The following is a 16,699-nucleotide window of genomic DNA, read 5'->3' as shown; positions in this document are numbered from 1 at the left end:
TGTCACCTTAAAACTGATAGTAATCAAATACAGTCAAATGAGTTCAAAATATAAAATTCAAATTATTAGGTTAAACACTATGACCCATATGCTTAATACATTAATTTGAATAATATATTATCATCAGTACTTAAATACATTAACAAGATAACAGCTGGTCATTTCTACTGACCACGGTGAGTTTGGACCAGCATTACAGAAATATTTATTTCATGCAGCATTCAAATTTTTAGACCACTTGTACTTGGTGGAGGAAAAAAAAAATTACAAGAAACTGCTGCATACTTATGGCAACTTTAAATCATAATTCAGTTGATCTTCCCAAAGCAAGCATCCCTGACAACAGGGCAAAGCCCTTAGTGTCCTCTGATACTACAGATCACAATGTTTATAACAAAAATGAACTTGAATTTTTAGTCAAAATAATTCCCATGTCTGGTTACTACTGCTGACTGTGTACAAACCACATAGCTGAAAGATATTGTGCAAGCTTATGTCACCACTCCAAAGAAACAGAAGCTTCTAAAAAAAAAACACACAAAAAAAAACCACGAACAAAAAATAAAACAAACAAAAAAACATTAATCAATCTAGGCAACTTAATTTTAAGTGTTGGGTGGATGAATGTACACCATTAGAACAGGTGCATAAGGCTTCCCAGAAGACAGCATATATTATACTATATATAAGAGACAAGTAAAATGAGTGCAATTAAAGGGCAAAAAGGAACTGGCTGATCATCAACCAGCATTATTTTGTTTAAAATGCTGAGGGCATATAAAAAAAAAACAATGCAGAGTTTCAAATACGTGTATTATATTTCAAATCAGTAGGAAATCAGTGCCTTCACAAAATTCAACTATTTTACATTGCTCTTAAAAAAAAAAAAGAAACATCTAAAAGCTTAGAAGTGCTAATTAACATTAAGCCAAAGTAACTGAAATGAACAACTGTGTCCCAACTACTGTTCTTACCAGCTTTAAGAAACAGCACAGGCTAACCGAATAAACTGAGTAGATTCACACAACAAAAGATGAATACCTACTAGCTACACAATCAGAGAATCTCCTATGCAGAGATATCTACTGAGGTAGCATTTGTGTTTTATTCTAAAGCCAGTGTTCAAAACTAAGGCAGGTAAGCAACAGTTCCTCCGCTATGAAACAAAACACAGAAGAAGGAATGATCTGAACAGGAAAAGCTTACTCCTATTTTTCTGAATTATGGATCAAATGCAAATCAGAAGTGAAGGCTGTAAACGCAACATTACACTGAAGATTTTTCCTTGACTAGTGATACACTCTTTATCAATGAGTTCAAAATTTCAGAAACAGCAGAACCTAAAAGCAGCACACCTCAAAAAAAAAATAAAAATCCTCTTGCTAAAAGGCACCCGTTTTTGTTTGTTTTTTAATCAATATGCACCCCCAAGCCTTACTTACAGAGCAGACTTACTCTAGTAAAAAACAACAGACTTTTTAGTATTGAGGACACATAAACTGATTACTACCTGAGTGTATAGTTTAGGAGAGATACAAGCAAAACATAAGGCTAGTATTTTGACAGGTGCTCAAAACTACTTTTAATAGCAATTCAGGATGGGGGTCAGTGCCTTCTTATCCTAGCAAAACACGGAGCAAACATCATTAGTTAAGACTTGCATTTCACTGATCTGCCTCATATGAAGTTACAGAACTCATGTGGTCCTCTGACAATAAAGTATTGAGTTACTTTTGCAAGGGCAACTAACTGCATAAAAATCTGAGCATGTAAACAGAAATACCTGAGCTGCAGAGCTCCTAAAAAGGAAGGAATACCTAATACTCCTGTTAAAAGGACCACCAGATACGGGGTGGGGCAGACAAGGTGGGAGAAGTAAAACAGTTTTATAGGTCTCCTCTCTTAACTAACCAGAGGACAAAAAAAAAAAAAAAAAAAGTGTAAAACCCTCTTAATTCACAAGAAATGCTGTATGTCTTACCCCCAGTTAGTTCAGCAGGTGTACCCAAGTGCACCTGACCTATACATACCAGAGAACCGAAATGTTATGCTGAAGCTCTCCGCATAAAACCTTTATTTACTGATTTACTGCAATAAACATCTGAAAGAACAGACTGACAAAAAAGAAAACCAAAATCAGTATTTTACCATCTCTCTGCCCCACAACTGACATTTCATTATTTGTATTTGCACACAACTCTCTGGTATTCCGTCATACAAGAGCTACAGCACAAAGTAAGGAGAAGTTCTGAGGAAAACGAGTTCAGCAAAAGGAAGTGCAGATGAACTGCCATAGCAGAGCTATCCAAGTTAACCACTTTTAGTAAGATTAATTTATTCTAGCTAAAACTGTTCATATTTCATTCACAGAATACAAACTGTTAAGATGGATTTTTTAGTCTAATGTTCTCCTGCCACACTTGGCTTCCCCACACTCTGCCTCATCCCAAAGGTGCCCAAATGCTGTTACTGTCAAATTAAAGGACTCATAACGAGTCATACCAGTACAGTGACTAAACAAGAAAAGTAATCCACATTCTAGTAGAAGTGTCATATACATGCTGGGCATCACTAAAAGCTTAATCCTGTGATGTTAATTTGAAAAAGTTATTAACACATGCACCACCATAACAAACTGGTATCCTAAAAAGTATGTTCAACTTGCGTATCAGTACCAGATGCAAATCATTTCTTCTCCGATTTCCAAATTTACTTTAAAAAATATTACAGGAAACATCCCTTGCTGAAGTAAGGGCTATTTACACAGTCTTTACTTGCCTTGCCTCCCCCTTGCTTCCTCCCTCCCTGTTTTTCTAATTCTTATTTACATACATACAAAACAGAATACCTGCAAATAGTTAAAGAGCAAATTTGAAAGTAAGCATGAAATGGGAATAAGAATATTAACAGATAAATGATTAAGTAATCACCTGTCTAAATGACACTTATGCTTGAAGAGTTGAACGGGGAAGAAATAACTCACTATGAGATACAAAGTTCGTAAGTACTGCTGAATTGATGCTGAGCCTGGAATATCACCATCAGAGACTAAAGAACAGGGTATTTATCTCCAATATATTCTAGACTGTCTTCCACACTTTTGTCTCTGAGGACAAACATGCTCTAAAGATTTCACAGGCTTATTTCTGAATGAAATTATGGCAACGTATGTCATCTTTCAGCAAGGTGCTACAAACGACAACAACAGAAGAAAAAAATCCAACAACCTACTGAGTGTGAACCAGAGCTCAAAACCAACTTATCTTTCAAATGGTTAATCAGTGGCCAGAAGGATATCCACTAAAATATTAGACAGAAAGGTAAAATAAGATGAATAGAAATATTAAGGTATGTCTGTTTCATTAGCATCTAAATAAAGGGAATCTTTCTCAATAAACGCATTCCCTTACCACTTGCAATTAACAGTGTACAAAGCCTCTCATATATATACGTAAAGTTCAAATGCCTAATTAACTTTTTTGCTTCAAATATTTTTCCAAATACCTCATTTGGACTGGAAATGAGTAATCACACTATTTTAGTTCTTTCATATACATTTGCACTTGTATCCATTGCTGACCTTTTGCCAAATCTTCCTTCAGCCCTGCTGGTACTCTGCAGCTTGAATTTATTTACAGGGACCAGCTATATTCTGTCTTTGATTCCTACTGCAAGGGTAAACAAGGCCAGCTCTTTTAGCCTCCTTCCCTGTTTACCACTAGGGAATGAAGAGCTTAAGTAAAAGAATCAGAACAATAAATAAAGATGATGTTATCATTTTCCTAATCCACATTATGGATGCTAATAAACTCTGATATTACCCAATTGAAAAAGGATTTAAATGTTTTGTCAGTAAGTTCCCCATAGTAAAATGAATCCCTGTGTTCATCATTCTGTTGTACTAATTAAACAGTTTTAACTAAAATGGTAAAAAAGTATGCACAAGCTGTTTATCACTGCTGGCCTTTGAGCTTCAGTATACTCAAAGGACATGCTACTTTAGATGCAATAATTACTGAGTTCTTACATTTTTACTGAGGAGGCACAGAAGAGTTCCAACAGAGAATTTCACATTAATCAGAGCTAACAGGGTACTTAATAATAAAGCCATGATTATAATAGAAAAAAAAAACATTTATTCAGTCTAACACTGGTAGGTACTAATTCCAAAAACTGTTTAAATTGATATCAGACAGAAACTTTAGTCTCAGCTCTTCAGGGAAATTCAGGAAAATTAATCATTTATCTGAAGCATAAGAAACGCTAAAGACCATTAAGTATTCACCCACAAACAATGGCATATCCTCTATTCTTCTCCTTCCTAAGAGCTCAATCATCTTACTTTTTTAAACTCTGACAGAAGGCATTTTTCCATGAACTGGAAATGCCTTCAAACTTTAGCTGTAGAGAGAACACATTTTTAACTGAAGGGCAAGTAATGGACACCTACTGGAATTTCATCTTCCAGGTGCCTTCTGCACTTGTCTCTCAGGTTTCAGGAGTGCACTTGGTTCATAAAAGTTCAAATCTCAGTTTTAAGACTAAAAACTCTGTAAAGGTCTAACACCTTCCCAGGGTGCTAGAATAAGCTGTACAAATACAACTGCATTACTACAGCTTGCAATGGAAAAACAACGAGACAGAAGGGAGAGCACCCCAACAATTATGCAATACATCAGATGCGATTACACCATAGAAAAATGTTCCTTATTAACATAACATACAAAACAAGATCAGTTATTCTCTAGCAAGATTTTTGCGTATCTTCCACTTACTAGTGCAGAAGTAGAAATGCAGACTCTACGCAGTCAGCATTTAAAATCAACGGGCTGTTTCATACAATTGCTTTTTTGGAAATTCGAACCTTGCATCAACTATGGTCTTAGAATAAATCTTAGCATAAAACCAGTAGGAACTCAAAAATCTAAATTAAGATACTATAGGGGATTATATATATTGATTTTAGTTTTGTAATTATATTTTATATATTCTTTCCTCTGTGTAGGAGGAACAACAATAGTACCTAAGTAATGTAGGCTATAAAGATTTATCATTTCATCTTTTACACATACATGCATATGTTTTTATACACACAAACCAAGTACGTTTAAACTTATGACAGACCATTATTTTTATGCCTCAATTTAGGATTCTGTGCACAGAATTACACTGTAGTGGTATTCAGGATTCACTGCAGTCAATTAATCAATATACTTACAACTGTAAGTCACAGAATCATAGAACAGTTAGGGTTCGAAAGGACCTTAAGATCATCAAGTTCCAACCCCCCTGCCATAGGCAGAGACACCTCACACTAAACCATCTCACTCACGGACCTGTCCAACCTGGCCTTCAACACTGATAGGGATGGAGCATTCACAACTTCCTTGGGCAACCCATTCCAGTGCCTCACCACCCTTGCAGTAAAGAACTTCCTCCTTATATCCATCCAATCTAAACTTCCCCTATTTAAGTCTTAACCCATTACCCCTTGACCTGTCACTACAGTCCCTAACGAAGAGTCCCTCCCCAGCATTCTTACAGGCCCCCTTCAGATACCAGAAGGCTGCTATGAGGTCTCCACACAGCCCTCCCTTCTCCAGGCTGAACAGCCCCAACTTTCTCAGCCTATCTTCATATGGGAGGTGCTCCAGTCCCCTGACCATTCTCATGGCCCTCCTCTGGACTTGTTCCAACAGATCCATGTCCTTTTTATGTTGAGGATACCAGAACTGCACACAATACTCCAAGTGAGGTCTCACGAGAGCAGAGGAAAGGGGCAGGATCACCTCCTTCAACCTGCTGGTCACGCTCCTTTTGATGCAGCCCAGGATACAGTTGGCTTTCTGGGATGCAAGCGCACAGTGAAGCTGGCTCATGTTCATTTTCTCATCAACCAACACCCTCAAGTCCTTCTCCACAGGGCTGCTCTGAATCTCTTCTCTGCCCAGCCTGTAGCTGTGCCTGGGATTGCTCTGACCCAGGTGTAGGACCTTTCACTTGTCATGGTTAAACTTCATGAGGTTGGCATCAGCCCACCTCACAAGCGTGTCAAGGTCCCTCTGGATGTCATTCCTGCCCTCCAGCGTATCAACCGAACCACACAGCTTGGTGTCATCGGCAAACTTGCTGAGGGCGCACTCAATCCCATTGCCCATGCCACTGACAAAGGTGTTGAACAAGACCAGTCCCAACACCTATCCCTGAGGGACACCACTTGTTACTGGTCTCCAGCTGGACACTGAGCTAAGTCAAAGAATAAAAATTTATTAGAAAATTATTTTTTAAAAATTGTTAAATCTAGATTAGAAAACAGTTTCTGGTCATTCTTCTTTGCATAAAATATAATTTTATCCATCTTTATGCTTTTTTAAGGCAGACAAGATTGTCAGAAAAGAATGATGACAACAGAAAGAATTAACTGGATTTATCTGACACTCACTCTGATAACATGCATAGCATGTCTTCCCTGTATCTGGTAACAAATCAATTGCTAGATATGAGTAAGAAGTTTCACATAACTCTGTGATTACAATTAAATTATCTTTACAGGTGAAATTAAACATTAAAAACAAAATTTACAGACAAGTTGCAATCACTGTACTCCAGATCTTCTGAATGCTGTACAAGCCTGAATGCAAAGCAGGTTATTTAATTTCTAACTTGGAGACAGATGTAACTTGGAGACAGATCTTTCCTTTCTGTATGTAGTGGTATATTCTAGCTGCTTTACCGATTATTGAGGATTTGCAGATCCCATTATGGGATCTAGGAACAAATACAGACAACATGCAGACAGGCAGGAGCACAAAGAGAACACTAGGCTTGGCTCCTCAATGAAGCTTGAATTGCCAAGTACCAGAGTGGTAGAAGCTGTACATTTTCTAGCAGACATTTTACACCATCTCACAAGAACCAACTATCACTTTATTCTAGGTCACATGTATACAAATCATAAGTCTCTCCAACTTCTGAAGTTGTAAAAGTTTATTGAAATAAATTAGTGACAACTTCAAGAGCATTTTTCTGAATGCACACAAAGACCTAGCACTAGCTAAAGAAATTGTGCACCCTGTTTCACAAGTGCTTTGACCATAAGTACAGACAAACTCTCTTGCTTATTAACACTACACTTAATTATTAACTGGCAGTGAAGAGCTAAGTTACACTATGTTTGATTTCTAGAAGAAAAGCTTAATAATAATTATAGGAAATCCCATCCCTTTTTCTTCCTCCTATCTCATGATCCTGGTACAGCAGCCATCAAGTTCTGTAAAAACTGCAACTGATAACTAAGGCAACTCCTTGCAAAGATGCATTGTCAAATTATAAACCCAAAGATTTCAACAACTAAGCTATGTTTTAAAAAGCCAATGAGCAATGTAACTCTAAGGTATATACAGATATCTAAGTACAGAGCTACATGTATCGCTTTATGGCACAATAGCATAGCAAAAGTTCACAGAATCACAGAACGGTCTGGGTTGAAAGGGACCTGAAAGCTCATCTAATTCCAACCGCCCTGCCATGAGCAGGGACATACTCCACAAGACCAGACTGCTCAAAGCCCCCTCCAGCCTGGTCTTGAACACTGCCAGAGATGGAGCACCCACAGTATCTCAGGGTAACCTTTTCCTCTCAAAAATATGTAATACCACGGAGTTTCAGAAGAATCTGTATTTTTGTTGTGAGGATATGTGCTTGTGTACATATAGGTATGTATATATGTATATGCATTAATTTTGAAGAAAAAACAAAGGGGAAGGAGATGCCCTTACTGGCAATGCAAATTCTTTGAATACATTCCTCTGTACAGGTATTTTAACCCAAAAGCATCAAAACAGCTTTGTGAATGCTGAAAAGGGAGAAGAGAGATTCATTTAACTCTTCTGTTCTGAATAATGACTTGCACGCAATTTTCTTAATGGAGTATGGCATGACATTTTATGGTATGGAGTATTCCTTTGGTTAGTTTGGGTCAGCTGTCCTGGCTGTGGCTCCCTCTTCCCTGACAGAGCATGCGAGACTAAAAAGTTCATCATAGGTGTTAGCAACATTATTCTTATACTAAATCTAAAACAAAGCACTATACCAGCTACTAGGAAAAAAATAAACTATATCTCAGCTGAAACCAGGATAAATAATAAAGTTCAATTTGGAGAGCTTAATCTTATTAATGATCCAAAGAAAAGCCACAGAGATACACAAGTGTTACTTCAATTTTTTGCTGTTTTGTACTTTCTTCCTCTTTATACCATTTCAATGTGCAAATGCCTCACTTGGACCATGCACTCCTCCACTGTAACAGGGCATCTAAAATATTAGGGAGGAATAACACTACTATTTTCTTCATTGTGGGGCTAGATTGGCAGGACTATTTATTTTCTCACGAGTTGTTTTAAGAAGCCATTCAGACCACAGGACTTCTGAATAGTTCTTCTAGTGAAATGAAACCATTCTCCCTTCAAAAGGTAGGTGTACAATAGGAGAAAACAGCCATGCAAGCAAACAGCTCTGATTAAGAAGGCAGGGATGGATGAGGGACTGCACCAACAACAAAATCAAATAAACAACCACCCCAGTTAAAAACACTAACTGAAATTAAGTACAGTCTCCAAAGGTCTCCACAGAGTATTTAAGGATTCTTTAACTGACTTTTAGAGACATTGTAGGAGGAAAGAAATATTCCCAAAAAGTACTTCCCTCCTAAAACTCTACTATACAGTATCTCAGGACAAACAGTACTTAATGATAAATATAATTTAGACCTTAGATCTACAGCTTCATAGTCCATACTAGTTCGGTATTTAACACAACCTTCTTCCACTCACACTCACTACAAATCAAGCCATCAAGCAGAACATACACTGCTTTCCTGACAAGTATCTCATCAAAAGCAATTCAGTGTGATCCAAGGGTAGCATCACATGAAATTTACATTTAAAGACAACCACAAGGATCAAAAAATAATTTAGGGACTAAAAAGATATACTTACATCTGGATATTCTTTTACAGGCACATATAGTTTCTCTTGCAACTGTACAATAGGTCCCACAGCATCTGGTAATTCTGCACTTCTCTTCTCCGTACTACCATTTAATGTGTCGTTATACATGTCTTTCCGTACTCTGCTAATTTCTGTGGGGGGAAAAACGTATATTAGGTATTAAATACAGTAACAGATTATAATCTAGCATGACAGTCTTCCTCTAATCTTTCCCCAATCTTAATGCCACTTTCTTCCTCTCTACATAAGCATCATGGTAGCTTAAAAGAAAAAAAAATCTACTCTGGTTTTGTTTAGGGTTTTTTTTCTGTGATTTCTGGGCTCTTTGTTTGTCTTGTTTTGGGGTTTGGAGGTTTTTTTGGGGAAAACGGGATGTGACGTTTTGGGGTTTTAACTGCACCACAAACACTTTATTTCTGTAAATCTGCTGCCTACTCATACTGTTTATGAAATTCAAGTGTTTGGATAAAAATTACATGCAGCTCCTTAGAAGTCATACAAGATTGTTCACATCATTTAAAAGGTGTATAAAAGCAGGTTTTATGCATTTTTTATGACAAAGCATCTAGAAAGCAAGAAAAAAAAAACCACCCCCGAAGTAGAAATCTGTGCCTAACAAAAAATACAAAAAGCATCTATACTATCTGCTAGTTATGAGATTAATGATAGCATTTGGAAATGAAATGGTGCATCACTTAGCAGTGAGAAATCTGCCAACTCAAGGGTGCAGTTACTGAGTACACACTGTGACCAAAAAAAAAGTAAATTTTGTTCTACTGACTACCTCCAAAGAGATAATGAAAAAATGAAGACAAGTATGGCACCAGAGACCTCGGCAACCTCCTTATACACCCAAAAGTCCTTCTACTTCATTGTAAAGTAATGGAAAACTCCTTGACAGCACCAAGGAATATCACAAATAGGCGCATACCTACTGTTTCCACCAATGACACCTGTACTACCCGCACCAATCTACTTGCAAGAGGTAGCTGAGTAGCTATAAACAAAGAAGTTCAAAATGGATAATTTGATTCAAATCCAGGTTTCTTTCACTAAACTACAACAAATCAAGAACTGACACAATGTTTTATTTTAGGCTATACTTCATTTCTAGAATTGTTAAACTGGTATTTGAATTGGTGCTCTAAGAATAAAAAAAAAAATCTTTGAAGTTTCGTAATTCATGGAATCCCTACTTGCATAAAATGCTATAAGAAGTTTATTCCAGTATCACTAGGAATTACTTCAAGTGTATTAACGAAGCTGCAAAGTGAAAAGTAACATTTAAACAGCACTGTTCTCAAAGCATTAATTCTTCCAATACTGAAGTGAAACTGAAACATAAATTTTATGTTTTCATCTGACCACAGGAAGCCACAGAGACAAGAAGTCACACAAAACTGTAGCAGCAAACAAGAGATTAAAATAACCTATGTTTCAAAACCGATTTATTTTCTGAAAAATCATTTTAGCTGAGATTTCACCACTTGAAAAGCTAGGGGAAGAGAGAAAGCATCAGAAATGACAAATGTCTGAAATGCAGCATACAATTTTCAACTGAGTTAGTCTGAATTAGTTCTTAACAAACTTACTCTGCATACTCAAGAACAAGTTGTTTCTCTACTGGCAACTGACATACTCTATCATGTACACTATATAATCATCTGGTGGTTAACGCCCATTTTGAATGGACAAAACAAATCTCATAATCACATAATCACAGCACAAGGAAAAAAAACCACAGCTGCTTCTACACTGACAATTTTGGCAACAGGCACAAAATCCTCAGAACTAGAAGCAGTATTTATACTGGCTTCAGTATATAAAGAATTTTTTTAGCACATCTCTTTGAACAAATATTATCTTTTGGCACACTTTGTTTCCTTTTCATTCTCTTCAGATTTTCTATTAACTTACACTATACTGAAACAAGCTAAGGCAGTCTGCCGAAGAACTGAAGCATAAGGAGCAACACGGTCATTTTTATTTATATTTGGGAGCTACAGAGTAGCTGCATCACAAATTTCATTTTAAATTGTATCTTTCATGTAGAATATAAAAACTAACATTAGATATCCTAGTTTTCACAGAAGAAAAAGAATACTCATTTTCATCTTTCCCTTCAAATACTCATACATCACAGTTATGACAGTGTAGAACCAAACATTCAGAACACATGTGGATGAGCATGATAAGCTGCCTTGAAGACTACCACTGAATTACAGCTTGTGTGAAACCTAAGCCACCTATCATGCCTTAAATGTTATGTACAATGAAGACACCTGCCAACTTAGGGTATTCTACTCCACTACAGGAGCAGACACATACAGTTTAGTTTTCACTGTATATGTAGGATTTTATCTTCTCTCCCTCCATTCAAGCCATTGGTAACACTGACAAACATCAGGACCGCATCAGCCAGCTACATCAACTCAGTGTTATCATCAGCTCCTCAAGTGCTACTGTTTCTTCTGATTCTTGGCAGTTTAACTTCTCTCTTAGGTATCTCACCCAAGAACTCAGGAGAAACACTCAGAAGCAACAGGTGATTAACAAGCATGTATTCACAGTTTAAGGTCTCCAAACTCCCCTACTATACTACAAGCCTCCCCTTTCACTCTATTTAGCAGTACTGAAGGACTACTGATCACATGTCCAGGTCACCCGTTCTCTCACTTCAAACTACAGACAGAACACAACCCATCTTTCTTTCCAATCTGTTAGCCCAGCCAGCCACAAGCACTCTTCAAAATACAAAACTTTTGAAGCTACTTAATATGCACCCTGGGTTTTTTCCAGATTCTGCTGAATCTTTTTACATATCTTCAAGATTACTCTTTTCTTCTATGACTAACAATAGTTTTCTTAGACACCTGCCTCTTGCTTTATCACACCTCTTGTATTCGCCACAAGACTGCATACAGAAGTACTGAATTTTGATCACACTTTTACCATCCCCATTATGCCAAATGCAAGCTTAGAGTCTCTTGAGTATCTTGCAACTCTGCCACTCACTTTTAAGCAATTACAGGTATCTACAGAACTACCTGCTACTGTATTTCCAGCACCTCCCTCAAGAGCTTATCAGAAGTGCAGGAAGACTCCAGAAAGCCTCACCAGCAGCATATTACAAAAACTAAAAACTCTAACCTCCTTTCACCTCTAGGAAGTATCCATTTTATTATGTTCTGAAATACTTAAAAATACTTTAAAATACTTAAAAATCTGAGGCCAGAATTAGTACTGATGTGGGAAGTTCACATCCAAAGAGTGCACCTTTTTATTTGTTTTACCATTAAATTCAAATATTAAAAATACAAGAACAAAAGTAAACCAGACTTTTATTTACATTTATTTCATATAATTTCTTACACATTACTTAACAGATTTCTCATCTTCCCTTCCCAAACGCTTCTTTGGCATGTCTTTCATGAAATCACACTTCCTGAGTTCATTTGCAAGACTCTAGATCCTCCACATTTACAATTCTTTACAAATTCTTCCACCATGGTATCTCACAGGAAGCCAACTGATTTAAAAATAAGGAAAGCTTTACTTTGAAAGTGAATACCTAAGTACAATTCTACTTTACTTCTATCTTAACATTGCAGTGGTTATTATTATGTAGAACACATGGGGATTTAAAAGAGAGTAAGGAGAAATAATTATCATAGCAGATATAACGAAAAAGCATACAGCAGCTTCACCATACCTCTGAAACCTGTGAGCTCTGCAAAAGCAGTAATAGGTTCCCTTTGAAAAGATCCAAGTACCCATCTTTACTATAGGCAGAAGCAGCAACTCATACGAAGAATTTCAAAATCCACATTATTCACTTTTAACAATACTCTGGTCTATATGTTATAAGTAATAACTTTATCAGTAAATGACAAATTTGTCTTGCTCACAGCAGTGCTGTGAGAAATAGACTCAAAAAAAAAAAAAAGGACAAACTGATTTCAATAGAGTTATCTTGTTCCAAGTTAATACAGCATGACACTGTCACCTATGGTGGCAATGAAATGCATTCTGGTCCAGGAGAGCATTTTTCTTCCTCTGTCCCTGGAAACTATGCAAGTAATGTGATCTTCTGTTTCCTTCATCTAGAGATAGTATTTTTCAATCTCCCCAACACTCAAGACATGATCAGAAGCAGGACACACTGTTTATACTATGTTTGCCTACAGGGATGCACTTTTTCGATCTTTTTCATGATACTTAATGATATTCTTCCCTCTTGAGCACATGAAGGACTACGTTCAGATGAATGTTTGTCATCACATTAAAATACACTAAAAAGTTACTTCTTTTACACTGCCAATTATCATTCCCTTAGAGAAAGTAAGGCTGCATGTATGTTGAACGACTGTTGGACTGCAACATAAAATGGGTTTACATAATCACTCAGCATGCATATTTCCAAGTAGGAAATCACTGAAAAGGTCCAAATTCTTCCATCATTCTCAGAGCTGCAAACCACTCCAGTGCCCACAGCTCTAGAATTCCTCAGCATGAAGGCTTCTTCTAAATTATGAATCTTTTAACTTCTGAAAGAAGCTGACTTAACACTGACTTTAAACCAATGGATTCCCCGCTAGAACTAAGAATTTGAAGAACTGAAAGAAATTTTCTGATGCTATTTGCTCCAGTTTAGCTACAGCAGTTTAAACAGAGATCAACTGATGCCACTCTCAGCCCATGTTCCTTTCCCAAGTCTAACACAACATTAAGCCATCAGTGCAGAGAATTCTTTAAAGATACTAAAAAAGCATTTACCTATCACAGAAGAACCTCTTACCAATTATTCCTGTTTTTTACAATACACAGCAAATGGGGGTGGAGCAAACCAAAACCAGTTGCTACAACTGGCAAAGAGATTCAAAATGAATCCGGACACTAAGCATCTTGAAACACCAGCCCGCATACTTAAGGAAGCGGAGCACCCGCACTTTTAGTTCCACTGTTAGCGGAAACAAGGCAGTTTCCGTATGAAAATCAGTTTTGAGCAATTTATGTTGGGTTTTTTTTTTATTAAAAAGTTGAGGAGTATGGCAAGAAAAACAGTTATGCTCATACAGCTAAAATCTACACAGTATTTGCATCTCAGTGATGCATAGAACATTCAGTTTCAGTTTTCTACTTTCTCACAGAAATCAAGTTATGCCTAAAACATCAGTAAAACCAAATTTTTTATCTACACCATAATTTTACATGTTTTGACAAAGTTAATAATTACAATAAATGTGTTTCTTACAGACTACAGCATTAAAATCAAGTGTAAATAATGCCTTCACTATTTCCACAGTAATGTTTTGTAAAAGTAAAAATTCTGGTAACTATCTAACAGAGATAACTAGTAAGTCTACTCAAATACATGAGATCATATGCACTGAGCTAAGAGGGGGGGGGCAGGTAAGGAAAACAACTGATTCAAATCCCTTCTTATTCTTTACTACTAAGTATTTCAATGTAGTCTGGGGTGGAAGGGGAAGGACATTTGGTTTTGGGGTGCAGGTTTTTTATGTGAAATGCAACAAAAATATGCACAACAGTTAATATTTTTGTAAAATAATTTTGCTGCACACAGCTGCTGCTGTCATCGATTTGGGAAATTGAAAGGTACTTCTAAATAACTAAATGCATGTTTTTTAAATTCTTTTGCAATCAGATAGGTCTAGAAACTAGTAAATGAAGGTTATAACCATTCTAACATACAGACATACAATTAACACTTTGGAGGGTCCAAATCCACTAAATATGGATCCAGGATTTATAGAACAGAATCACAGACTCATAGAATAATTCGGGTTGGAAAGGACCTTAAGATCATCTAGTTCCAACCCCCCCTGCCATAGGCAAGGACACCTCACACTAAACCATGTCACCCAAGGCTCTGTCCAGCCTGGCCTTGAACACTGGCAGGGATGGAGCATTCACAACCTCCCTGGGCAACTCATTCCAGTGCCTCACCACCCTTATTTAGAAAGACAAACCATTCCATGTTCTATTAAAACATTACCCATCAATTAGCCAATTTCAATGTTTTAGTCAAACAGCATCCAATAATACTGTAAATGAAGCACCCGAAAAATGTAACTGAGAATGTAGAGAAAAAAGTAGAAAAGTACATAACTCTTACATGCTGCTCTTAACCAAAAATGTCTGAAGACGAGTGGATAAGAACCTCTCTGAAAGAATTCTGAAGGCTACTACAGGCTACTTGGGCTCAAACTACAAGATGTGTGCTGATGTTCACTTCCTGCCCAAAAAAAAACAAATTTAAATACTACCTTCACTGTAAAAAACTGAAACAAGAACCAAAACAACATGACACTACTCCATTTATTCACTAAATTGATGAGCACTTGCAGAAGAAATTAAAATTTCTAAGTTCTGGACACTGAGAATATAGTGTACAAGCCACAGAACAGTCCCCATTTTCCAACGCCTTGGGAAAACTATTTAGTTCGCCTTTACTCCTCTGAGACCCATCCAGCAATAAGCTTCCAATGATTAAACTGTCAGTCCTGTGATAAGTAGGTAGCACCTTAAGCAATTTGCCAGCACTCTTGGTATCAAAATTCAGTCACTTCTTTTTTCAAGATAAGGCTGCAAAACTCCTTATGTTGTGGGCAGTTGCAAGGTTTGCATCAAGCTGACTTCAAAACCAAACAGACCACACTCATCTGTTCTCGCTGTATAAATGTCAACAGAAAGCTTTTAAGTACTTTATTATTGGTGGAACATTGCAACTCATGTTTTGTAATCTAGCAGCTTTAGTACACTTACTTGGCAAAGAAATAGTCGGTTTTATTCATCACAATTTTAACAGTCTCTGCTGTTAACACCAGTGCTGTTTGTTACTATTGCTGATGCAGCAGAAATAGCAGTGTTAACAAACAAGTCATTTTTAAAGTTCTGCCACATGGACCTGTACCCTGCATGCATCATCAGTGTATGGACTAAAATGTTAGCAAGCACTTACCCTACCCACCCTTTGCTATTAATCAGTGAGATGTCTGAGCATCAGGCAAACAAGATTCCTGTTATCTTTCCTTATCTTACCAATACAGAGTAAACAAAATGTATACAAACATGATCAAGCATTAAAGCTGATGAAACAGATAGCCCACTTCACATGAATTTCCATACATCAGCAGTTTTAGTTCAGAGCATGACACTGAACTCTGACATAACTAACTGGCAAGCTTAACACAGTCATGCATTTGTTTCCACTCACTAAAGCTTTCATTTACATTACTTAATACAACAGTATGCCAGAATGGCCAGAACAGGTCTGATCAAAAGTTCATCAACTCTGCATTTACAACTGACAGTGGCAATCTGCATTCACTTAGGAAAATAATATTAAGAAGATTAAACACAGTCTCCTCATTTTCTCAGTAACTCAAAAAAGCTGTATATTTGAGAGGAAGTCCCGTGTCTCCTCATTTCCCAGTACTAAGCTCCAAAAAACCTAGGTATCTTTAACATAAAAATCAGTTTAAAATTCCTAAAAGGACAGCTGAATAATCCTTTCATCAGTCTACTTGGCACCTGCAACTAACACCACCTAGCAACTGACACACACTATCTATCCACATCCAAATTATTATCTCTGTAAAGCTTCGAGTAATTAGCCAATAGAAAACAGTACAACTAAAGAGTCAAGGAAAACTGTCTTAAAAGCA

At 36.9% G+C, this 16,699-nt stretch overlaps 1 protein-coding gene across 9 annotated transcripts in view; it reads right to left on the bottom strand.

The window, feature by feature from the left end:
• The window catches only part of QKI (QKI, KH domain containing RNA binding), a 155,451-nt gene that overhangs the window by 106,569 nt on the left and 32,183 nt on the right, over positions 1 to 16,699 (bottom strand). For all 9 annotated transcript variants that reach the window (XR_009729297.1, XM_061378742.1, XM_061378744.1 and 6 more), the window contains exon 2: positions 8,997 to 9,139. Coding sequence is in view for 8 of the 9 variants with exons in the window: in XM_061378742.1 (XP_061234726.1) it covers positions 8,997 to 9,139 (143 nt within the window). In the remaining variant the exon portion in view is untranslated. The remainder of the gene's footprint in view (positions 1 to 8,996; positions 9,140 to 16,699) is intronic.

This window comes from Neopsephotus bourkii, unplaced genomic scaffold (assembly GCF_033783945.1).
Source record: "Neopsephotus bourkii isolate Nb327-2 ecotype Australia unplaced genomic scaffold, CSIRO-AGI_Nbou_v1 NB_1767, whole genome shotgun sequence".
NCBI classification, from domain to species: Eukaryota; Metazoa; Chordata; class Aves; order Psittaciformes; family Psittacidae; genus Neopsephotus; species Neopsephotus bourkii.
This window is presented reverse-complemented; position numbering and strand designations above follow the sequence as displayed.